The 26,300-nt window shown below is 41.5% G+C and overlaps 1 protein-coding gene across 2 annotated transcripts; it reads left to right on the forward strand.

The window, feature by feature from the left end:
* Nucleotides 1–567: 567 nt before the first annotated feature.
* Nucleotides 568–25,898, forward strand: LOC135522311 (glucocorticoid-induced transcript 1 protein-like). 2 transcript variants are annotated; one of them, XM_064948444.1, is made up of 9 exons: nucleotides 568–712; nucleotides 822–1,204; nucleotides 4,311–4,459; nucleotides 11,981–12,073; nucleotides 15,981–16,091; nucleotides 20,796–20,933; nucleotides 21,394–21,583; nucleotides 23,113–23,233; nucleotides 23,504–25,898. In XM_064948444.1, exons 2-9 carry the CDS (start codon nucleotides 874–876, stop codon nucleotides 23,913–23,915), a joined length of 1,545 nt encoding a protein of 514 aa, XP_064804516.1. In that variant the 5' UTR covers nucleotides 568–712; nucleotides 822–873; the 3' UTR covers nucleotides 23,916–25,898. The 2 variants fall into 2 exon arrangements, with proteins under 2 accessions (XP_064804516.1, XP_064804517.1); XM_064948445.1 differs by having other exon boundaries at nucleotides 15,984–16,091.
* The last annotated feature ends 402 nt before the right edge of the window (nucleotides 25,899–26,300 follow it).

The raw sequence follows: 26,300 nt of genomic DNA on the forward strand, positions 1-26,300 counted from the left end.
GCATTTGCCTTTTGAAAACAGAATCATAGTAACTAATTGCTTCAATCTTTGGTGGAAATGTATGCTCTATCATGTATGATGCAACTGTTACTGTTTTTTTTCTCATATTTACAATTGTATAGAGGAAATAAAATACACAATGACTCTCCAGTAAATATCTAGGGGGTAAACTCACAAGTCCTCATAAAACATATACATATAGGGACTATGCAAATTTTGTTAAACTGAGAATCACATTTCATCAAATCGTGTCTTTGTCCCTGAGTCAGGTTTGTCCAACATTTCATCCATATGAATTCATGTCATTACATCACACATTATGTATTTAAGTGTACAGGTAATAACACAAATATTGTAACGTAAATTTTTAAAACGAAGGTTTTGAGAAAAATTGGTCCAATCCTTAATACACCGATGACGTTATTGGCTGAAAGTACAGTCGATAGACATCATTGGTCCAATGAGTAATGTTACTGTATAATTTAGCTGTCCAACCACATGATCAGAATTAAAGAGTGCAGCCCGCCCAGGTTTATCAGCCAGTAGTCTTGCGGATACAACTGTCATTTACAGTGGACATGGGGACGGTAGGGAAGCGCCAAAGATTAGGGAATATGTTTAGCTAACTGTATAAATTAAGTTTGTTAAACAACATATATTTAAAGTTATCGACAAAACATGCACAAAGAAGACTTGTTTTAGTGTTCTTCAGGTAAGTTATTGCAGGAGAATTCGCCTTTTCAAGATGCGAGATTGCTGCAAAATGAGCTCGAGCAGCATACGAGCTAAAAATTAAAGGAAGTTTATCCTCTGTTTTCCAGAAGCGGATATCTTGGCGATTTTTTTTTCCTGAAAGTGATACGAAGCAGCAGAATGTCAGTTCCCACCAACTCGCTTCAACAACAGTCCACAGTCAGACGTAGCAATACAGGGTCCCCCAGTTTATCCAACAGCTGCCGTTTGCACCCCATCCGTGCTACCGTGCCCTACCAGCTCCTACGCGGGGGCCAGAACAGCCCGACACGCTCTCTGCCTCTCTCTGTTGGAGGCAACAATGGACCGACAAATAGCCGCGGGTCATCTCCCCCAAGTGCGACACTGAATCTTGGATTAAATTGCACTGGCGCCACGAGACAGAGACTGTCTCCTGAAAATAGGGTCTCGCACTCACCTGACCGGAGTCCAAACTCACCCGTTTGTAGAGGTAAAACATTTTTATATTATCCAGCTACCACATGCTACAATGTAGATGTATTCAGGATAAATGCACCATTTTGCTTGCTCTTGGTGATGGTCAAGAGATTGCAGGCCTTTTGTATTCCTGTAATACAGTGTTTTTGCTATGCATTTTATAGCCTAATTCTTTTTTTAAATATTGATGGATTAATGAGACTGACTGGGCCCTATTCAGTCACCTTGACATGGAAAAGGGCCTTAGGTTTCTAAGGTAAGTCAAACACATGATTATGCTTTTTTCTGATTTAGGATTCATATAAATCAATAATTTGTAAACAAACTCACTAGCATATTGGGTTTTGATTGAATATATGGCCCCAGAGTTACATAAAAGGGGGAAGAAGGCCTTCTACTACAGTACATCACTAATAAGGAAGCTTATAGTGTCCTCTCCTCTTACACGCCTGCTGCTCCTGGAATATTGACAGAAAGGGGGAGGAGATCATTGGCAGCAAGACATGCTTAAGAGTTGTAAAGGGGCTGTAGACCCTGAGAATCATTGTTGAACAAACAGTCAGGTTACAGGTGTATGACCTACTCCCTTTCAACTGTACTGTATTGTACACATCGGGAACATATTGTGAGCCCTATATTATGGAGAATGGAAGTGAGTGGTGTGACATTTTCATGTCTATTGGTTCAGCCTGAGCCGTTGTTCCTTTCAGGTGATAAGGAGATGAAGGGTGGACTGAAGGGGAGATGGAAGACTAGACCACTCTAAATCCTGTCTCTGAAACAGGCTCTCCTGCCAAATATTGATGTTGCCACGGAATGCTGGCCTTCTAGGCAGAGTTCCTCTGTCCAGTGTCTGTGTTCTTTTGCCCATTTTAATATTTTATTGGCCAGTCTGAGATACGGCTTTTTCTTTGCAACTCTGCCTAGAAGGCCGGCATCCCGGAGTCGCCTCTTCACTGTTGACGTTGAGACTGGTGTTTTGCGGGTACTATTTAATGAAGCTGCCTCTTGAGGGCTTGTGAAGCATCTGTTTCTCAAACTAGACACTAATGTACTTGTCCTCTTGCTCAGTTGTGCACCGGGGCCTCCCACTCCTCTTTCTATTCTGGTTAGAGCCAGTTTGCGCTGTTCTGTGAAGGGAGTAGTACACAGCGTTGTATGAGATCTTCAGTTTCTTGTCAATTTCTCGCATGGAGTAGCCTTCATTTCTCAGAACAAGAATAGACTGACGAGTTTCAGAAGAAAGTTATTTGTTTTAGGCCATTTTGAGCCTGTAATCAAACCCACAAATGCTGATGCTCCAGATACTCAACTAGTCTAAAGAAGGTCAGTTTTATTGCTTCTTTAATCAGAACAACAGTTTTCAGCTGTGCTAACGTAATTGCACAAGTGTTTCCTAATGATCAGTTAGCTTATCCAAGTTTATAATTTTAAAAGGCTAACCCAATGTGCCATTGGAAAACAGGAGTGATGGTTGCTGATAATGGGCCTCTGTTCACCTATGTAGATATTCCATTCAAAATCATCCGTTTCCAGGTACAATAGTAATTTACAACATTGACAATGTCTACACTGTATTTCTGATCAATTTGATGTTATTTTAATGGACAAAAAATGAGCTTTTCTTTCAAAAACAAGGACATTTCTAAGTGACCCACAACTTTTGAATGGTAGTGTAGATGTATTGTTCATCTTTCATTGTCAAACGGAAATATGGAGCTATTTTTATTTGACCGTTTCCTCGGAATTGTAGGTTATTTGCAGCAAACACACTGAATGGAATTTGTGGTGAGTTTGTGGTTTTATCCTTCGAGGCATCTGACAAATTAAGGTTAAACATTGAAGTGGACAATACATTGTGTCCTTGTCAGCCATGCAGCTTTGTGTTTGGAACATTGGAGAAGTTAACTAGTGGACATCTTCCTTTCAGTCAGTCAGTGTGTTCATTCGCATCACTCATCTGAGCTAGGTGGTGGGGGAAGGGTCGCAAGAACTACAGGCCAGGGTGAAGGCCATGGAAGAGGGTGACATTCCACCACATGATCTTTAGGTTCACACTATAACATCATCCCCACACCAGGCCTTCCCAATGGTCTCAACAAAGAAACTCCCCCTCCCTCTCAAAGTGCCAGCTGTGCTGAAATGGCCTGCCTCATTGTCACACGTCCCCAAACTGCAGAGTAAGAGTAAATTGGAAAACAAGCTTGTTGTTAAACCTAGAACCCAGCCCAAAATCTGTCAACTTTGGTAGAAAGTTCACTATTTTTGAAAAGGTTGATTAGAAAATAGGGAGAGGGACCGTATGCATACTAAAAGCCAGGAAAGGATCTGACTTTATTTTGCTCTTGAGAGCCTAAATTTAGCAAAGTGGAGAGACAGTGGAAAATCACTTGGGCAAAATTTGCATGCTGTGTTTGGAGAACTTTGGCTCGAACAATATTGATGGAAATCCACTCCCTTTCCTCAGATAGTTTACCCTAGGTTATTGGGTTTACTTACTTAGCCAACATATTTTGGTTGATATGCTCAGACTTGGCTTTAGAGCCTAGGTGGTGTGTAGTGGTATCGAAAGGAACACTGCATATGCACTTAGACAAGGAACAGATTGAATGAAGAATGTGTACCCTGGTCACCTGCTTCACCCCTCAGGAGCTCTTTGATATGGAAAACAAGGAGCTCTCATTGACTTTCAACAATCACAAAGCATAATACTGCTTACTAGCCTATTCTTTCATTCATTTCCTGCTTCATGTCTCCCTCCTTTAGAAAAACAGGGCATTTCTCTGTTTGGGTCTTTACTGTAAGTTATTGCAGGAGGAATGTTGAGTGAACGCAGGCCATATTGATGTTAATTATGGTGTGGTTGTTTATGAGCTCTTATGTGGGTGGTGTGTGTTAAACTACTTTGGCTGAGAGAAGGCAGCTCCCATGACATCAGATTGAGCTTCAACACAGCCAGATTAGTTAGGCCTAGTATATATCACGGTAGAGCAATGATAGTCAATAAGGTTAGCAATAGAGACGTTTATGGAAAACAACAAGACGTTCCGGGCCAATTGTTCAGTATGACAGTGTGGGTGTGTCTTATCCTGACCCTTGCTCTCCCCTCGCTCATGTAGGAGAGAGGTCCAAACTGCAGGTGCGTAGCTCCAGTGCTATCCGGCGGACATCTTCCCTGGACGCCATTATGGGGCCGTACCTCGCAGGCCAGTGGCCTCGTGACTCCCATGGACCCTACCCTTCCTGCATGAAAGACAAAGCCACACAGGTAACTGTAGGCCAAAGGACCCATAAAAGCTAATGATGCACATCATAATCATTTCTTTAAAAGCATATGTTTTCTAAATAAAATGTATATTCAGAAAAACACATACAGGGTTTATTTTGACTACAATTTTCCTGGGTAGCAGCCCACACGTCAGCACTCACTATTCTAGTCAACGTGATTGATCGTTCAATGCAGTTTGAGAATGGGCAGATTTGTGGTTATGAACCCATATTGAATATGTATGATGATTGCAGGGCCATTGACCATTGCGGTGCTGTCCGTCCTAATAGAATCCTTTCATGTGGCTGAATGAGCACCGCCCAGCCTCATTTACATGGCTTCTTCCCTTTAACCCTTCATTCACCTTGGGGTTCTTTGTTTAGTCTTTGGAAGTGGTGAGTGGGCCTCCAGGTTCAAGTAGCTACATATAGAATCAACGTTCCCCTAATGATGGTGTGGACTGCTTCACTTAAACCACTTTGATTAGGAAAAGCCCAAACTCCCCAAGTACAGTCACAGACTAGCTACTTCCTGTTAACAAGATCTCCCAATACCTCAAATCTCCTGTAACACTGTATCAGCAAAAAAAACTGGGACAAAAAGTCTTTGTTATAGCACACAATCTAGAGACGGGCTCTTTTCAGAGCTGTAATGCAGCTCTCTGTGGAGGTGAAGTTGTTTGCACCTGTCCCTCAGGCGATGGTTGGGGTTAGGAGAGGAATCCCACTGCTTACCACCTGGCCCTCGTGGCTGGCCCGTCTGCCTTTGTGTGGGAGTGAGGAGCAGAGGGCCATACATATGCTAATCACTGTTCCGGGATAGATCTGTCTGCCCTAGACCCTGTGGTTACAGAACACAGAGAATGTCTGTATGAAGATTAAACAGACAGACAGACACACGCACACATACATGGGCACACAGACAGACAGACAAACAGTGTGCAATGATTTAGTCTGGTGTGTGTTTGTGCACACACACCAGACTAAAGACTGACTTAATCTTAGTTTTTAGAATTGTGTTACACAGGCAGGATGTGGACGGTCTATTATCGATGACAATCAACTAAGCACGTTTTACTTGAGTTGTCTAAAGTGAGCAGTTATGCATTACAACTCTTCCCATGTTCTTCAAGCAGCTTAAATCCATAATAAGTGTTTAGTCAAAGATATTTATCTATTCTCGAAAATGTTCCTCATGTTTTAGACGTGCATACTCTAAGATGGCTGTAGATGAGAAGACCAACAAGGTCACAGAACCAGAACGTAATGTCGTCATCAACTCAAGTCAGACCAAATGATAGCAGTGGCATTCTATACTCTTGCCTCAGCATGTAAACTAAACAGACCCACTTGAATGCCATTGTAAATCCATTGACATTCAGTATCCCTGCTGGGAAATCAAACAGGATTTTAAGTGGGGTGAGAATAATTTAACATGGGCTGTAGACTGTGAAAGTAAATTACCAGAGTATTATCTGGCACGACACCTGGCACACAACCCCACAAAACACACAAGGCAGGCCGGGAAGTGAAAAAACTAAGTCGATGAAAGAGCCTTGAGATAAACATAGCTGGAAGCTCTGTGAACAAATCAAATCAAGTGTTATTGGTCACATACACATGGTTAGCAGATGTTAATGCGAGTGTAGTGAAATGCTTGTGCAAGATGCAGTAGATGGTATAGAGTACAGTATATACATATGAGATGAGTAATATAGGGTATGTAAACATTATATAAAGTGGCATTGTTTAAAGTGACTAGTGATACATTTATTACATCCAATTTTTAATTATTAAAGTGGCTTGAGATTTGAGTCCGTATGTTGACAGCAGCCACTCAATGTTAGTGATGTCTGTTTAACAGTCTGACGTCCTTGAGATACAGTGCCTTGCGAAAGTATTCGGCCCCCTTGAACTTTGCGATCTTTTGCCACATTCCAGGCTTCAAACATAAAGATATAAAACTGTATTTTATTGTGAAGAATCAACAACAAGTGGGACACAATCATGAAGTGGAATGACATTTATTGGATATTTCAAACTTTTTTAACAAATCACAAACTGAAAAATTGGGTGTGCAAAATTATTCAGCCCCTTTACTTTCAGTGCAGCAAACTCTCTCCAGAAGTTCAGTGAGGATCTCTGAATGATCCAATGTTGACCTAAATGACTAATGATGATAAATACAATCCACCTGTGTGTAATCAAGTCTCCGTATAAATGCACCTGCACTGTGATAGTCTCAGAGGTCCGTTAAAAGCGCAGAGAGCATCATGAAGAACAAGGAACACACCAGGCAGGTCCGAGATACTGTTGTGAAGAAGTTTAAAGCCGGATTTGGATACAAAAAGATTTCCCAAGCTTTAAACATCCCAAGGAGCACTGTGCAAGCGATAATATTGAAATGGAAGGAGTATCAGACCACTGCAAATCTACCAAGACCTGGCCGTCCCTCTAAACTTTCAGCTCATACAAGGAGAAGACTGATCAGAGATGCAGCCAAGAGGCCCATGATCACTCTGGATGAACTGCAGAGATCTACAGCTGAGGTGGGAGACTCTGTCCATAGGACAACAATCAGTCGAATATTGCACAAATCTGGCCTTTATGGAAGAGTGGCAAGAAGAAAGCCATTTCTTAAAGATATCCATAAAAAGTGTTGTTTAAAGTTTGCCACAAGCCACCTGGGAGAAACACCAAACATGTGGAAGAAGGTGCTCTGGTCAGATGAAACCAAAATTGAACTTTTTGGCAACAATGCAAAACGTTATGTTTGGCGTAAAAGCAACACAGCTCATCACCCTGAACACACCATCTCCACTGTCAAACATGGTGGTGGCAGCATCATGGTTTGGGCCTGCTTTTCTTCAGCAGGGACAGGGAAGATGGTTAAAATTGATGGGAAGATGGATGGAGCCAAATACAGGACCATTCTGGAAGAAAACCTGATGGAGTCTGCAAAAGACCTGAGACTGGGACGGAGATTTGTCTTCCAACAAGACAATGATCCAAAACATAAAGCAAAATCTACAATGGAATGGTTCAAAAATAAACATATCCAGGTGTTAGAATGGCCAAGTCAAAGTCCAGACATGAATCCAATCGAGAATCTGTGGAAAGAACTGAAAACTGCTGTTCACAAATGCTCTCCATCCAATCTCACTGAGCTCGAGCTGTTTTGCAAGGAGGAATGGGAAAAAAATTCAGTCTCTCGATGTGCAAAACTGATAGAGACATACCCCAAGCGACTTACAGCTGTAATCACAGCAAAAGGTGGCGCTACAAAGTATTAACTTAAGGGGGCTGAATAATTTTGCACGCCCAATTTTTCAGTTTTTGATTTGTTAAAAAAGTTTGAAATATCCAATAAATGTCGTTCCACTTCATGATTGTGTCCCACTTATTGTTGATTTTTCACAAAAAAATACAGTTTTATATCTTTATGTTTGAAGCCTGAAATGTGGCAAAAGGTCGCAAAGTTCAAGGGGGCCGAATACTTTCGCAAGGCACTGTAGAAGCTGTTTTTCAGTCTCAGCTTTGATGCACCTGTACTGACCTCGCCTTCTGGATGATAGCGGGGTGAACAGGCAGTTGCTCGGGTGGTTGTTGTCCTTGTTGATCTTTTTGGCCTTCCTGTGACATCGGGTGGTGTAGGTGTCCTTTGTGTGTTTTTGGTGACAACCCAAATTTTCTCATACTCCTGAGGTTGAAGAGGCGCTGTTGCGTGTTCTCCACCACGCTGTCTGCGTGGGTGGACCGTTTCAGTTTGTCCGTGATGTGTATGCCGAGGAACTTATAACTTTCCACCTTCTCCACTACTGTCCCGTCGATGTGGATAGGGGGGGGGGTGCTCCCTCTGCTGTTTCCTGAAGTCCACGATCATCTCCTTTGTTTTGTTGCCGATATTTACCTGACACCACACTCTGAGGGCCCTCAACCCTTCCCTGTAGGCCATCTTGTCGTTGTTGGTAACCAGGCCTACCACTGTAGTGTCGTCTGCAAACTTGATGATTGAGTTGGAGGCGTGCATGGCCACGACGTCATGGGTGAACAGGGAGTACAGGAGAGGGCTGAGAATGCACCCTTGTGGGGCCCCAGTGTTGAGGATCAGCGGGATGGAGATATTGTTTCCTACCCTCACCACCTGGGGGCAGCCCATCAGAAAGTCCAGGACCCAGTTGCACAGGGCTTGGTCGAGACCCAGGGTCTCAAGCTTCATGACGAGTTTGGAGGGTACTGTGGGGTTACATTTTTTTTAAACATTGATTTAACTAGGCAAGTAAGTTAAGAACACATTCTGATTTTAAATGACGGCCTAGGAACAGTGGTTTAACTGCTTTGTTCATGGGCAGAACGACAGATTTTTACCTTGTCAGCTTGGGGATTCCAATGATCTAACCATTAGGCTTCCTCCTGCCTAATGATGAGCTGTAGTCAATGAACATCATTCTTACATAGGTATTCTTCTTGTTCAGATGGGTTAGGGCAGTGTGATTGCGTCGTATGTGGACATATTGAGGCCGTAAGCAAATTGGAGTGGGTCTAGGGTGTCAGGTAGGATAGAGGTGATATGGTCCTTGACGAGTCTCTCAAAGCACTTCATGATGACTGAAGTGAGTGCTACGGGGCGATAGTCGTTTAGCTCAGTTACCTTAGCTTTCTTGGTAACAAGAACAATGGTGGCTCTCTTGAAGCATGTGGGAACAGCAGACTGGGATAGGGATGGATTGAATATGTCCGTAAACACGCCAGCCAGCTGGTCTGCGCATGCTCTGAGGACGGCTGGGCCGGCAGCCTTGCGAGGGTTAACATGTTTTAAATGTTTTACTCACGCTGGCTGCAGTGAAGGTGAGCCTGCAGGTTTTGGTAGCGTGCCGTGTCAGTGGCGCTGTATTGTCCTCAAAGTGAGCAAAGAAGTTGTTTAGTTTGTCTGGCAGCAAGACGTCGGTGTCTGCGACAGGTCTGGTTTTCTTTTTATAATCCGTGATTGACTGTAGACCCTGCCACATACGTCTCGTGTCTGAGCCGTTGAATTGTGACTCTACTTTGTCTCTATACTGACGCTTAGCTTGTTTGATTGCCTTGCAGAGGGAATAGCTACACTGTTTGTATTCGGTCATGTTTCCAGTCACCATGCCATGATTAAAAGCAGTGGTTTGCCCCTTCAGTTTTGCATGAATGCTGCCATCAATCCACGGTTTCTGGTTGGGGAAGATTTTAATAGTCACCGTGGGTACAACATCACCGATGCACTTGCTAATAAACTTGCTGAGGCTATCCGGAACATATCCCAGTCCACGTGATCGAAGCAATTTTGAAGCGTGAATCAGATTGGTCAGACCAGCGTTGAACAGACCTGAGCACGGGCGTTTCCTGTTTTAGTTTCTGTCTATAAGCTGGGATCACCAAAATGGAGTCGTGGTCAGATCTGCCAAAAGGAGAGCGAGGGAGGGCTTTGTATGCGTCGCGGAAGTTAGAGTAGCAATGATCCAGAATGCTGCCAGCCCGGGTCGCGCATTCCATATGCTGCTAAAATTTGTTTTCATATTAGCTTTGTTAAAATCCCCAGCTTCAATAAATGCAACCTCAGGATATGTGGTTTCCAGTTTACGTGGAGTCCAATTAACCTTGACAGCCCTGAAATAACTTTTCTGCTTGGGGGGGGTATACACTACTGTGATTATAATCAGAGAATTCTCTTGGTAGATAATGCTGTCTGCATTTGATCGTAAGGAATTCTAGGTCAGGTGAACAAAAGGACTTGAGTTCCTGTATGTTATGATTGACGAGTCAAGGTGTGATCATAAGGCATACACCCCCCGCCATTCTTCTTACCAGAGAGATGTTTGTTTCTGTCGGCACGGTGCATGAAAAAACGGGTGGTTGTACCGACTGATAACGTATCCCGAGTGAGCCATGTTTTCGTGAAACAGAGAATGTTACAATCTCTGATGTCTCTCTGGAAGGCAACCCTTGCTCGAATTTCGTCTACCTTGTTGTCAAGAGACAGAACATTGGCAAGTAGTATACTTGTGAGCGATGTGCCCGTCTACAGAGCCTGACCAGAAGACCGCTCCATCTGCCCCTTCTGTTGCGCTGTTGTTTTGGGTCGTCTACTGAGATCCAATCCATTGTCCTGGGTGGTGGTCCAAACAGAGGATCCACTTCAGGAAAGTTGTATTCCTGGTTGTAATGTTGGGAAGTTGACGTTGCTCTTATGGTCAATAGTTCTTCCCAGCTGTATGTAATAACACTTAAGATTTCCTGGGGAAACAGTGTAAGAATTAATACATTTAAAAAACAAAATACTGCATAGTTTCCTAAGAACGTGAAGCGAGGCGACCAACTCTGTCGGCGCCTTTACACTGTTGCAGACACTTAATTTGTTATAAAAAAAATAAACATTTCACTTGTTATTACAATGATGATGGAGATAAGTATCCTATGGTGTAAGCATTGCTATGCTATTGTACCCTTTTAACTATTTGCTGAAGGGCAGGCTTTAGTAGAACCGGAGAACTAGGCTAAAATGTTTGAATACCCATATTACTTAACATCTCAATATAACTTTTTGCAGTTAGCACTTAGCATTGGAAACATTCCTTTCACTATTCATTCAGCCCTCAATGTTTGGCTCTAGCATCAAACACCACAGCAATACCATAGTCATGTACAAAAACATATCTGCCATCCAGCATAGTGGCCTCTTTATTGGAGCACAAGCACCCGTTTAAACCGTTTGTCCTTTCTGAAGAGCATTGTGCCAGTAGCCATAATGCTTCACCAGTGTTCTTCATATTACATATCATAAAGTGGGTCTTTTGTGTCACGTTGTGCGTTATAGAGGATGTTTTGTTTTTCGACAAGGGTCAAACGTAAGGCAGTACGAGGACATTGACATTTAAGATTCTTCACTTTACTGTACTGACCACGACTCATTGGAGGACCAATGTCACTGTTGATATGCATAATCAAGGGGATGTGCATCATGGTTGCATACATGGTTTTGAAACATCCTGTCTCTTTTTTTTGCATATGTTTTACATAAGTTAACCATTTCATTATTTATGTAAAGGTTGCATTCTTGTAGACACTAGAGCACTTTTCTTTATCTGCTGTAGTGGAGAAAGAGCAGCCATTTCCCACAGACTTACCAGCTAGTATGTAGTATGTCAGTCACCAACCACAAAGTAGCCTTTGGCAGTCTGTCCTAATGTGGATTGCCATTAAAATGGTAAGGATACAACTTTAAGTAGTAGCTATCACACATGTTATTACTGTTTTGTGCTTCTGGTGAGATGCAGCCATCTTTATCCCGCAAATACAATTTTTGACTCGTTTGATTGTTTCCAGATGTGTGCATCTCTGGCGAAGGCACAGGGGTGATGATTGCTGTCACCCACCTCTCTTGTCTCTCAGTCTTCCTGAATTCCATACAAATGATGGGGACTGATGTGGGTGTATTTGTTTATCCACTGCTTAGAGTATGCATATTTATATGTGTGTCGTGTGTGTGATTCAGACATCTGGTCTGTGGATAGAGGAGGCTGGAGGGGAGCAGGGAAGCCCACACCAGCGGTCAGCCTCCTGGGGTAGTGCAGACCATCTGAAAGAGGTAGGTGCCACACTCAACCTTCCTAGCAAATATAGCCTAGCCTACACACTCTCTGCATGACCTATGTCCCTAGTCAAAACAACTGTACGGAGCGCTATCCTATTATTTGTAATCCAATACTGTAACCAATGTCAACACCATAACTCTCTGAGGAGTTGAGTGTTAGACCAGAATAGCTGGTCTGTCACAAAAAAATCCAGCGAGAGTTGTATTGTTGACATTATTGGATCTACGCTGTATGTGCATAGTCAACTAAACTTCCAACAAGTTTTTGTCAGGGCTTTGAGGTTCAGCCATTACTTGAAATGTGTTTTATTTGTCAGGATACGAGGTTCAGTTAAATATTACTCTCCTGAAGGTCGGTTTCCGTGCGCGTAGCCTGGCTGAGTTAGTGGCTAGTTGGAGACCACATTGAGCTATTAGTTCTCTAGCGCTTCCAGACCACAGTCTTTATTTAACCTTCCTTTCCCTCTGTAGTCTAGTCCGTCGCATCTCGTTGGGCCTGGTTGTTTTGAGAGGGGGAGCAGGCACTGAACTTGTCTGCAGGGTGTAACAGCCATATCATTTGCCTCTCAGCTTGGCCTTGTTGATACACAAGTGATAAGGATGAACCTTATCTAACTTCATAAAGGCTTAGTCCTCCAGAAAACAACCCATATATAAGCGTGTTACAGTCTGCTGGCTTTTGCTCAAGAGCAACACAGCAAAACAGTTGTATTGAGGCTTTTGAAGTGGACTGACTTACATAAGATATGCTTGTTGTTAGATGAGCGATAAACACTAAATGGATGGAATGATCTCCCACTATGTTGAGATGTTTCTTTTTGTTCTTGACATGATTATGATGATATGCTATGCTATTGTATTGTATGTACATGTAGTAACATATTGCAACATATAGTACATGTTTCTAAAGATACTAATAATCTAAGTCACCCATTGTAGCATATAAAAGTAGCAATAGGTACATTTGGATTTGACATATGGTCTTACATATTGTCAATGAAATGTATTATTTTAGCTGACCCAGTCATATGTAGCCAAAGGCCAAATCCTCCCACCCAACAGTGAGTGGTACTATACAGTAAGAAAGTGTATTAAAATCTTATCCTACAAGGCCCGGTTTTCTGTTCTTCCTGATAATGAATTGCACCCATCTGAGGTCCCAGGTCTAAATCAGTCCCTGATTATAGGGGAACAAAAAAAAACACATTGGAACTCGCTTCAAGGTCCAGAGTTGAGTTTCAAGGCAGTAGAGTATCGCAACATTGTTTTTGGGGATTTTATATCGATACTGTTGACTCGAAGTATTGATTAAAAAAAGACAAGATAGCGTTAGCTAGCGCTAGTCAGGTGTACCTGCCCCAAACCTCTGGTATTTATCATCCTATAGCTAGTTCTTCATCTTTTTCTTTGTTTTAAATGGTGAGCCAACATGTTTTGAGTACTTTTACCTCCAAAACGAATTTTGTCATGGCTTTCTCTTATCCGTCTGCAGCAGACATATCATATCGCTCACCTAAGTATCGTGATAATATCATATTGTGAGGTGCAGCCCTTTAATACACTAAACTTTACACTACCCTGTTCTTTCTCATCTTCAGAAACCTCATATGGATTGCCTTGTCACTATTGACTCTAGAGGTTGACCGATTATGATTTTAACGCCGATACTGATTATTGGAGGACCAAAAAAAGCTGATACTGATTAATCGGCTGATTTAAAATATATATTTTTTGATTTATTTGTAATAATGACAATTACAACAATACTGAATGAACACTTAACTTAATATAATACATCAATAAAATCTATTTAGCCTCAAATAAATAATGAAACATTATCAATTTGGTTTAAATAATGCAAAAACAAAGTATTGGAGAAGAAAGTAAAAGTGCAATATGTGCCATGTAAGAAAGCTAACGTTTCAGCTTCTTGCTCAGAACATGAGAACATATGAAAGCTGGTGGTTCCTTTTAGTCTTCAATATTCCCAGGTAAGAAGTTTTAGGTTGTAGTTATTATAGGAATTATAGGACTTTCTCTCTATACGATTTGTATGTCATATACCTTTGACTATTGGATGTTCTTATAGGCACTTTAGTATTGCCAGTGTAACAGTATAGCTTCCTTCCCTCTCCTCGCCTCTACCTGGGCTCGAACCAGGAACACATCGACAACAGCCACCCTCGAAGCAGCGTTACCCATGCAGAGCAAGGGGAACAGAAACTCCAAGTCTCAGAGCGAGTGACGTTTGAAACGCTATTAGCGCACACCCCGCTAACTAGCTAGCCATTTCACATCGGTTACACCAGCCTAATCTGGGGAGTTAATAGGCTTGAAGTCATAAAGCTACTGGCAAAACGCACAAAAGTGCTGTTTGAATGAATGGCTTACGAGCCTGCTGGTGCCTGTCATCGCTCAGACTGCTCTATCAAATCATAGACTTAATTATAACATAATAACTCACAGAAATACGAGCCTTAGGTCATTAATATGGTCGAATCCGGAAACTATAATTTCGAAAACAAAACGTTTATTCTTTCAGTGAAATACGGAACCGTTCTGTATTTTCTGACGGATGGCATCCCGAAGTCTAAATATTGCTGTTACATTGCACTACCTTCAATGTTATGTCATAATTACATAAAATTCTGTCAAGTTCCCAATGAGCCAGGTGGCCCAAACTGTTGCGTATATCCTGACTGTGTGCAATGAATGCAAGAGAAGTGACACAATTTCACCTGGTTAATATTGCCTGCTAATATTTCTTTTAGCTAAATATGCAGGTTTAAAAATATATACTTCTGTGTATTGATTTTAAGAAAGGCATTGATGTTTATGGTTAGGTACACGTTGGAGCAACGACAGGCCTTTTTCACGAATGTGCACCACATCGATTATATGCAACGCAGGACACGCTAGATAAACTAGTAATATCATCAACCATGTATAGTTATAACTAGTGATTATGATTGACTGATTGTTTTTTACAAGATAAGTTTAATGCTTGCTAGCTAGCAACTTACCTTGGCTTCTTACTGCATTTGCGTAACAGGCAGGCTCCTCGTGAGGCAGGTGGTTAGAGCGTTGGACTAGTTAACCGTAAGGTTGCAAGATTGAATCTCTGAGATGACAAGGTAAAAATCTGTCGTTCTGCCCCTGAATAAGGCAGTTAACCCACTGTTCCTAGGCATTCATTGAAAATAAGAATGTGTTCCTAACTGACTTGCCTCGTTAAATAAAGTTGTCAAAAAAATAAAATTGGCAAAGTCGGCGTCCAAAAATAACGATTTCCATTTGTTATGAAAACTTGAAATCGGCCCTAATTAATCGGCCATTCCGATTAATCGGTCGACCTCTAATTGACTCCTATCATGTACTCTCAAAGCAAGTCAATCCAGGCTAACCACACTGTACTGTTATATAAAACCCTCTATGAATGACATGGTACTGTTCTATAATAACCTACATGGATGACATGATACTGTACTATAATAACCTGTATGGATGACATGGTACTGTTCTATAATAACCTGTATGGATGACATGCAGGGAAGGGCATCCTATAGAGTAGACATACTCTTTCTGTGTACTGTATAGCCAGGATTATAAGATCAGCATTAAAAGACCTCGCCTTAGTCTGCATTATAGAACTGATAATGTTATGATTATATCCCTTACATACTGCTTTGTACCTTTTCTAAAGGCATATTCTATTGAATTATACCTCAAATATAGCCTGGTGGTCCAGTCTATTTGTGCTTTATAGTCCCCTCTCTGCCATGTATGGCATGAAACAATAGAAGTGTTGGCTACACAGCACATGCAGTACATTCAAGGCTACCTTGAATGTCAATTGAGAACCATTCATTTTCTCTGAGGTAAACCCACTCTCTTTCTCCAGCAGATTGCTAAACTCAGGCTGCAGCTCCAGCGCAGTAAACAGGTCAGCCGCCAGAGCAAAGACCGTGATCAACAGCTGGGACTACACACCAGCACCACATGCCATCCCCAGGTGAGTTATACCTTATTGCTGCCTCCCTGTGTCTGCCACCCAGATAACAGGGCAAGGTATGGTATCTACCCCAATGCTATATCCACAGTGGCAGTGTCACCGTACCATGTACAACCTTAAATAAATGCAGTTCTTATTATGGATAATACTTGATTGTAAATGTATAGACTAGGGTTTTGGTAGCCTGGGTGCCAGGCTGTTTCTGCTTCAGGCAACATGTCCTTCCAAAACAACAATGTGGGTTTGCTGTAATGCAGAATTGTGCAGCACAATTCAAGCAATTGTTCAGGCATGTTTCCTGTCATATGAATGAAGTCAGACCTCTTGTGTTTATATTTATTTATATATATATATATATATATAACACAAGAGGTCTGACTACATTCATATGACAGGAAACATGCCTGAACAATATATATATATAATGGAGGATTTTTAACCTTTTGTGACTAGGGGGCAGTATTTTTTTCATTTTTGAAAAAAAAACATTCCCATAGTAAACGGGATATTTTGTCAGGACAAGATGCTAGAATATGCATATACAGTGCCTTGCGAAAGTATTCGGCCCCCTTGAACTTTGCGACCTTTTGCCACATTTCAGGCTTCAAACATAAAGATATAAAACTATTTTTTTGTGAAGAATCAACAACAAGTGGGACACAATCATGAAGTGGAATGACATTTATTGGATATTTCAAACTTTTTTAACAAATCAAAAACTGAAAAATTGGGCGTGCAAAATTATTCAGCCCCCTTAAGTTAATACTTTGTAGCACCACCTTTTACTGCGATTACAGCTGTAAGTCGCTTGGGGTATGTCTCTATCAGTTTTGCACATCGAGAGACTGAAATTCTTTCCCATTCCTCCTTGCAAAACAGCTCGAGCTCAGTGAGGTTGGATGGAGAGCATTTGTGAACAGCAGTTTTCAGTTCTTTCCACAGATTCTCGATTGGATTCAGGTCTGGACTTTGACTTGGCCATTCTAACACCTGGATATGTTTATTTTGAACCATTCCATTGTAGATTTTGCTTTATGTTTTGGATCATTGTCTTGTTGGAAGACAAATCTCCGTCCCAGTCTCAGGTCTTTTGCAGACTCCATCAGGTTTTCTTCCAGAATGGTCCTGTATTTGGCTCCATCCATCTTCCCATCAATTTTAACCATCTTCCCTGTCCCTGCTGAAGAAAAGCAGGCCCAAACCATGATGCTGCCACCACCATGTTTGACAGTGGGTATGGTGTGTTCAGGGTGATGAGCTGTGTTGCTTTTACACCAAACATAACATTTTGCATTGTTGCCAAAAAGTTCAATTTTGGTTTCATCTGACCAGAGCACCTTCTTCCACATGTTTGGTGTGTCTCCCAGGTGGCTTGTGGCAAACTTTAAACAACACTTTTTATGGATATCTTTAAGAAATGGCTTTCTTCTTGCCACTCTTCCATAAAGGCAAGATTTGTGCAATATACGACTGATTGTTGTCCTATCGAAAGAGTCTCCCACCTCAGCTTTAGATATCTGCAGTTCATCCAGAGTGATCATGGGCCTCTTGGCTGCATCTCTGATCAGTCTTCTCCTTGTATGAGCTGAAAGTTTAGAGGGACGGCCAGGTCTTGGTAGATTTGCAGTGGTCTGATACTCCTTCCATTTCAATATTATCGCTTGCACAGTGCTCCTTGGGATGTTTAAAGCTTGGGAAATCTTTTTGTATCCAAATCCAGCTTTAAACTTCTTCACAACAGTATCTCGGACCTGCCTGGTGTGTTCCTTGTTCTTCATGATGCTCTCTGCGCTTTTAATGGACCTCTGAGACTACCACAGTGCAGGTGCATTTATACGGAGACTTGATTACACACAGGTGGATTCCATTTATCATCATTAGTCATTTAGGTCAACATTGGATCATTCAGAGATCCTCATTGAACTTCTGGAGAAAGTTTGCTGCACTGAAAGTAAAGGGGCTGAATAATTTTGCACGACCAATTTTTCAGTTTTTGTTTTTTAAAAAAAGTTTGAAATATCCAATAAATGTCGTTCCACTTCATGATTGTGTCCCACTTGTTGTTGATTCTTCACAAAAAAATACAGTTTTATATATTTATGTTTGAAGCCTGAAATGTGGCAAAAGGTCGCAAAGTTCAAGGGGGCCGAATACTTTCGCAAGGCACTGTAATTGACCGCTTAGGATAGAAAACACTCGAAAGTTTCCAAAACTGTAAATGTGAAGAACAAACGGAGCTATTTCGCCTACAAAAATCATATTTTTGGAACTGGGAGTCTCATGAGTGAAAACATCCAAAGCTCATCAAAGGTAAACAATTTAATTTGATTGCTTTTCTGATTTCCGTGACCAAGTTACCTACTGCTAGCTGGACAAAATGCTATTCTAGGCTATCGATAAACTTATACAAATGCTTGTCTAGCTTTGGCTGTAAAGCATATTTTGAAAATCTGAGATGACAGGGTGATTAACAAAAGGCTAAGCTGTGTCTCAATATATTTCACTTGTGATTTTCATGAATAGGAATATTTTCTAGTAATATTTATGTCTGTTGCGTTATGCTAATTAGTGTGTGTATATATATTTTATATATATATATATATTTTATATATTTATATGATGTGTTCAAATTTGTTGGCACCCTTACAGCTCATTGAAATATTGCTCAATTCCTCCTGAAAAGTGATGAATTTAAAGCTATTTTATCATATATACCACCAGCATGTCTTCTGGTATGTCATAGAATAAAGCAAAGAAGCTGTGAAAAGACATGAATTATTGCCTTTTCTACAAAGATATTCTAAAATGGCCTGGACACATTTGGTGGTACCCCTTAGAAAAGATAATAAATAATTGGATTATAGTGATATTTCAAAAGAATGTTTCTTTTATTAGTTACACACGTCTCCAATCTTGTAATTAGTCATTCTGCCTATTTAAATGGAGAAAAGTAGTCGATGTGCTGTTTGGTATCATTGTGTGCACCACACTGAACATGGACCAGAGTAAAGTAGTCAATGTGCTGTTTGGTATCATTGTGTGCACCACACTAAACATGGGCCAGAGAAAGCAAAGGAGATCAGAAAGAAAATAGACAAGCATGGTAAAGGTAAAACCTACAAGACCATCTCCAAGCAGCTTGATGTTCCTGTGACAACAGTTGCAAATATTAAGAAGTTTAAGGTCCATGGAACTGTAGCCAACCTCCCTGGGTGCGGCCGCAAGAGGAAAATCAACCCCAGATTGAACAGAAGGAGAGTGCAAATGGTAGGAAAAGAACCAAGGATAACTGCCAAAGAGATACAAGCTGAGCTCTAAGGTGAAGGTACTTCAGTTTCTGATCGCACCATCTGTCGCTTTTTGAGCGAAAGTGGGCTCCATGGAAGAAGACCCAGGAGGACTCTACTTTTGAAAGAAAAACATAAAAGCCAGACTGGAATTTGCTAAAATGCATAGTGACAAGCCAATCCTTCTGGGAGAATGTCCTTTGGACAGATGAGTCAAAACTGGAGCTTTTTGGCAAGTCATGTCAGCTCTATGTTCACAGACAAAAATATGAAGCTTTCAAAGAGAAGAACACCATACCTACAGTAAAACATGGAGGAGACTTGTTTATGTTTTGGGGCTGCTTTGCTGCGCCTGGCACAGGGTGCTTTGAATCTGTGCAGGGTACAATGACATCACAAGACTATCAAGGCATTCTGGAGCGAAACGTACTGCCCAGTGTCAAGAAGCTCTGTCTCAGTCATGGGTCCCCCAACAGGATTGTGACCCAAAACACACAGCTAAAAGCACCCAAGAATGGATAAGAACAAAACATTGGACTATTCTGAAGTGGCCTTCTATGATTCCTGATCTGAATCCTATCGAACATCTGTGGAAAGAGCTGAAACTTGCAGTCTGGAGAAGGCACCCATCCAACCTGAGACCGCTGGAGCAGTTTGCTCAGGAAGAGTGGGCCAAACTACCTGTTAACAGGTGCAGAAGTCTCATTGAGAGCTATAGAAAACGTTTGATTGTAGTGACTGCCTCTAAAGGTTGTATTAGGTTAAATGTCCCATCATTTTTGTCCATGCCATTTATTTGTTTTATTATTTACAATATTATGATGAAATAAAAAATCTGAAGCAAAGTCTGATTTCTATTAAATATGGAATAAACAATGGTGGACGCCAATTACTTTTGTCAGTTTCAATTAGAAAATTGTGTATTAATCTTTTTTGTGGAGGGTACCAACAAATTTGAGCATGTCTGCATATATATAGCACGTGTGTGTGTGTGTGTTTTATTTAAAGAGCTCTAGTCCCTATTCTGACCAGAGACGGAGATGAGGAAGAGGTGGAGACATGTCTGGGCATTCCCAGTTCCCAGTACTTTCTGTGTTTGTGGTTCATTCATTAACAGACACTGAGCAACTGTAAACAAAGCACTGGGAAAAATAACAAACTGACTTTAACATGGCATGACTTTCACCGGTGGTAGATCACAATCTAGCCTATATTATTGTTGACCTCACTTTAATGTCATTTAACTTAAAATTTAACCTCTCATAAATCACATTCTATAGCGATACCATACACTAAAACACTGGGGAGAGCATACAATTCACAAGATGTCTTTTATTAAATGATCATAGAAAAGCTACAAAACATTTATACCACTTAACAAAATATAACTGAACCCTTGGTTTGCCATGTTTTCCAGAATAAGGTGGTTTCCACAGCCCTGTCGAACATCCCAGTGCCAAAGTCCCTCATATCGAGAGTGCCTAGCAGTGTGGAGGGCATCAACCACGAGCTGGAGAATGTGTTCATCAGAGAGGACTGGAAGCAGGGAATACAGGTGGACACACACACATACACACACACTGTATTCTCACACACACGGATTTAAATTGCTGAGAGTTGAGTAGAGCTGTAAATTGTGTGTGAAGTAGGGCAGTAAACCTTGACAGGTTAGCGAAATGGGTCTCCCTGAAGCGTGTGAGTGCCCGCACGCACCCACACACATTTATGACCTGCAGCGCAGCAAGTCTTCCTCTGCTCAGAATCAGCTGTACCCTACAGCACAAGAAGAAGGGCTCTGAACATTTTCATACATTATCATCTGCTCTGGTATTCGCTTTTCTGCTTGTCATTCAAATACGTCCACACATACTGGAGTTTACGCGCAGTGTGATAAGTTAATTTCAGTATTATGTATGATAATCAATAACAGCTGTGAATTATAGTGCCCTGCTGTGGTTCTCACACTCCTCTCATCCCTTCATCCTGTCCCTCCATACCCACCTCTGACCTCTCAGGCTTTGGACGTGTTGGATGGCCGCCGCGCCCCCTTTCAGCCTCATCGCTACGGCAATGGCGGTGACACACGTGACACGGACACCCAGGCCCCCTCTAGTGGCGGTTCCAGCCCCTGGGCCTGCCCCTTCACCCCTGACCCCCTCCACTCACCAGAAGGCAGCCCCTGCTCTGCAGAAGAGCTTGACAAAGGTACTCCATTCAGATGTATTTTCTGGCTTGCATGATCTATTACTGTAGTTCAAGGCACACATTCAACAGTCTCCAGCCATTGCATGTCTCAGGAGCAGAGTATGTGAGCGTAGTTGAGTGGTTGGAAATCCCGCTCAGCGCTCCATGTCTTTTCCAACCGCTCCGCTAACAACCGTTCTACGCTCACGGGGGAAAAAACTCCAGTTCCAAATTCGCGCCGTTCATTTAAAATCACAATTTAACCAACACCCATCTATTTTTGTGATTAACTGGACCTACCAGTTGGTTTTTAAGTGTTGAAACCAAACCATATGGATTTGAATGTTAAACAGCATATAAACACTCTAAATAGGTCAGGAGCCTAAGAAGGAACAAAAATGAATTATTTAGGCGATATTATTTCAAGGCTATAGCCTACAAAGAAGTACATTGTGAAGCATTTGCGAATTCGACACGATAGGCTGGTCGGGACAGAAAGCGCGCAGCATTTAAACAACATTTTGTCGTATTAAGTCATTATAGTCTATAAATGGTGCATTTAGGTTGTGACTTACTTCGAATGAAATGCAAATTAAAGGAAAATTGACTTGTTAGTGCTCTGGAATTCATTTTTAGAAACGAGTTTGGCCAGTCTGTGGGTTCAGACTCATGCGATGGTGTCTGGAGAGCCAGCTGGCCGGCAGCGGAGAATATCCTCTCCACACTTGCAGAGCCACTAGGGATGCTAAACACCCTTTTGGCCACTCTTGCCAAGCTGGGCAGAGATGCAGAGTTGTTTTTTAAATGTATTTTTAAAGAGTAGGCCTAAAAGGTTTAGGCAAAATGGAAAGCTCCTTGAACGTGGGAATATGCCAGGCCTATTGAATAGATAATAGAACAAAAATGAACGAAACAATTAAAATATCTGATTTTTAGTTTAGAAATACTTTCTACAATGATGCACTTAGTTATCTACCCACCTCATTCCTTTCTTTTAGCATGTGCATGTAGTAAGTACACATCATACTCTTGGGATAAGTGTCTTTTCAGATTGCACAATGATTCTTTAGTTGTGGACACAACAGCGCTACACTCCTTCTCTTGCTATTGGTCCTCATCTTTGTAAGTCACCTTTTATTTAGCACCTGTGTGTTCTATCAGTTTCTTTGAAAATATTTAGTGAACTCCATGACAGTAGCTGAAGCATGGGGTTATTAGCAGCATACAAGTAGACTATAAATGCATGCAGGGGCGGGCATGCCCTGAGCTACTGGAGTGAAATTGGAGCGGGCGAGAAGGCCAGTGCTCCAGCCTTTGGGGAATCTTGCCCCACGCTCCAATCCAATTGGGCATGCTCCGCTCACATACTCTGCTCAGGAGCCTAGTGATCAGGATTTGGTTAATGAAAAATGGCTCGCACTATATTAATACTGTGCCGTATTATGTGAATCACATTGTCTTCTACAGGCAACAGATCTCTAACACACGTTCCCTTAAAGGGACATAAGATCACCACACTGACCTGCTTACATGTTTCATTCTGTTTTCAGACAGTGGCTGCGGCTCTCCCCTTCCCAAGTTTGCCACCTCTCCCAAACCCAACAACAGCTACATGTTCAAACGGGAGCCTCCGGAGGGGTGTGAGAGGGTCAAAGTGTTTGAAGAGATGGTGTAAGTCTTCTTCACTACGTTGAGTGGTGTTTCTAATTCAAATGCTTCTCAACTTCATAGTGTTAAATGTTTGTTTATTTTTAAAATTAGTCTGATCGTGTCCTTATGCTACTCGACAGATGTAGGATCTTCATTTAGTTCTCCTGCAACGGAATGATGAAATTAAGATCCTACATCTGTAGGACTCTCTCACTGTAGGTGTTTCATATACACACTTTGGTATGTGATGATAAAAAGATGAACACATTCTCCCTCACTTTTCCTCCCCAGGTCTGGTGTCTCCAGAGGCTTCCCTCTTTTTTCATGCCCAGACAAAAACAAGGTGAACTTCATCCCCAGGGGCTCCGCCTTCTGTCCCGTCAAACTCCTCTGCTCCTCCCACTTCACCACAACCTCGCCCAGCCCTGGTCTCCATGCAAGAAGCAGCACATGGCCCGAGGACGCCATGACACCCGCTAGTTTCACTACTCTGGCCTCCACTAACTGGAGCTCGTCTATAGGCACAGACATGGTCAGTAGCTTAGACACAGGCGTAGGCACCAACACAAGCACAGAGAACAGCACAGACAGTCTGAGCCCAGACACTAACACAGACACAGGTGAACTGACAAGCACAGCAGTGGTCCCAGGTGGCCTGTCTACAGATCCCTGTTCCACTACACACATCCTTCTTACCAGCTAGTTCTCAGGTACAGTCCAGCTTATGAGCATTAGCCTGGTCCCAGATCAGTTTGAGCTGTCTTGCTAACTCCTATGGTCGCAACGACCATAGGATGTAGCAAAACAGCACAACAGATCTGGAACCAGGCTAGCTGAGTATGGCTCTTCTAACGCAACATTAGCCAGCAAGGAGGGCCTGTCCTTACTAACCTAGCCTTCTCTTCTGAAAGGAGTGGCAGGCAAAATCCTCCAGAAAGACTTTTCTATTCAGAGGGTAGATTTGATTGTTTCATGTATTGTGTTCTTTAGCAATCATCAGCTTTATCAAAAATCAATTCAAGAAATTGAGAAAAAAATAAGGGAATAAAGCAATGGGCAAGAGAAACATATTTTATTGAATTTTGAAAATGTTTATCTAACCAGCTTATTTAGCTGTTTTGTGTTGCTAGCCAATATTACAGCATGGATAAGCTTTTTAATATAAAATAAAATATCATGCCTGTTTATATTAAAAAGCCTATTGGGATGTCCTACAGTTACAATACAATGGTCCACTTTTTCCTGAATGTTTACACTTATTTCAGGTCTCAATCCAGTTTAGACGATCTGAAAGTGACCACACAGCACAATGTCCCCACATAGCCTTGTTTCAGGTCCCCTGAATAACCAATGAACTCAGGTCATTTGGAATGTACTACGACTCATGCATGAACTTTGACGTGGTCTTTTATGGTTCATTCATTACATTACTCCTTAGACATTCCATAGTCTTTAGACAAGTGCTGATTCTAATCTTTCAACGCGACATTTTAAAGGATTGCCATCGATAGAAATAACTTGCATTGGAAATCTGGAAAGATAGTTTCAAGTGCTTAAAGAGACATTCCAGAGGTTATTATATTGTAGCTCCAAGATATCAGCAGTATTACCTTTGAGCCTGTTCAATCTCCCGAGTGAAATTGATAAATATGAGCTATGACATTTTACCAATAAAATTGATCAAAATAAGGCCTAGATTCAATCTGATTAAGTGTTGACCAGCGGTGTCTTGAGTTTTGGCGGCGTCAGGTGTTACTGCGTTGGAGCTGCCAAATCGGTGAACAAATGCTCCTGTGATCATTGTCACGAAGCCGTACTCGTCTCACTCGCGATAGAAGTTCAGAAAGAGAAAGTGTAGGCTATATAGAAATAATGCTCAAATTGAAAATCACTAAATAAAATAACGAGCATTTCTATCAGCCTAATCGAGGTTTAGATTACATCTCACAATCCAGTGTTCGAACTTGTAAACAAGTCTACATGGGATTTCTCTCAATGCGTCTCCATGCAGCCAATGGCAATGTCTGCTTTAGGTATAACGCCGGGAGCCGCTTGTGGATTTGACAGCTCTAATGCGGGTGTTGGCTAGTGCGCATCTGATAGAATCTAGCCCTAAAAAAATTTTTTAAGCATCAACAACAAAAAAATAGCAAACCCGAATAACTTTTAAACTAAATAGATAAGCCATCAGACTTATAATTCGGTCAATCAGAATTAACATTGAGGCTAATGAGATATTTTCAAAGCACTTAATTCATGCAAATCCACAGATCTGTTAAAATAAACTGAGTATCTTAGTGTTGATTTGACGTTCAGTAATGGAGTAAAATATTTCATAACTGTACAAGGGCTGGATTCAATCCTTGTTGCGGAAGTACCGTGGGAACGTCGCCTTTATAAATCGAGCTATAACGTGGACCTCCCCCGATTAAATCCAGTCCATTACGTTAACCCCTTGGCATTAATATTAAAATATTTTTTAAGTAAAAACAGACAACCAACATATGCAACACAATCCACTCAAACCTAGATGTATATTTTGTCAGTAAAGATGAACGCTGCTCGAATCATACTAACATTATTTTCAAAGTTCAGCAAGGCTTGCCATGTAAGGCACTAATATTTCATGCCTGTATTTGTTTTATATGTAGACCTTGTTTTTACAATAAAGTAAGCAATAAAATTACACTTGACGTTTGTCTCTTTTTTCAAAGCACTAGCTTCACATTATTTTAGATGTTAGTATATTAAGCTCAGGCTTCAACAAGACAGGATTTTGGAAGGCTGGCCGTGAGACTAGGCGCTCGATACAATCCGTATTGCCGAAGTTCAGCACTATAGCAAATTTATTTAAAGGCAATGTTCCTGCGTTCGATCTCAAATCAAACGTTATTTTAAGCATGCTATAGCGCTGAACATCTGCGATACAGATTGACTTGAGCCCTAGAACCCCTTAACCTGGCTTATTAGTTTCATGGTTCAGAGAAAGCCTACAGTGACAGCATATGCTTCAGGGATTCATAGTGAGAGAATGCATACATCCCACTATCTATTCAAAGCTAATTAACCAGAGGAAGAATACAGTCTT

The sequence above is a fragment of the Oncorhynchus masou genome, chromosome 30 (genome assembly GCF_036934945.1).
Source record: "Oncorhynchus masou masou isolate Uvic2021 chromosome 30, UVic_Omas_1.1, whole genome shotgun sequence".
In the NCBI taxonomy this organism is placed as follows: domain Eukaryota; kingdom Metazoa; phylum Chordata; class Actinopteri; order Salmoniformes; family Salmonidae; genus Oncorhynchus; species Oncorhynchus masou.

Excerpts from the sequence above, each read along its gene's own strand:
- LOC135522311 (XM_064948444.1), top strand. The coding sequence starts at position 874 with ATGTCAGTTCCCACCAACTCGCTTCAACAACAGTCCACAGTCAGACGT. Across the intron at positions 16,092-20,795 it reads GCACCACATGCCATCCCCAG|AATAAGGTGGTTTCCACAGC; the intron begins GTGAGTTATACC and ends CATGTTTTCCAG. Across the intron at positions 20,934-21,393 it reads ACTGGAAGCAGGGAATACAG|GCTTTGGACGTGTTGGATGG; the intron begins GTGGACACACAC and ends CTGACCTCTCAG.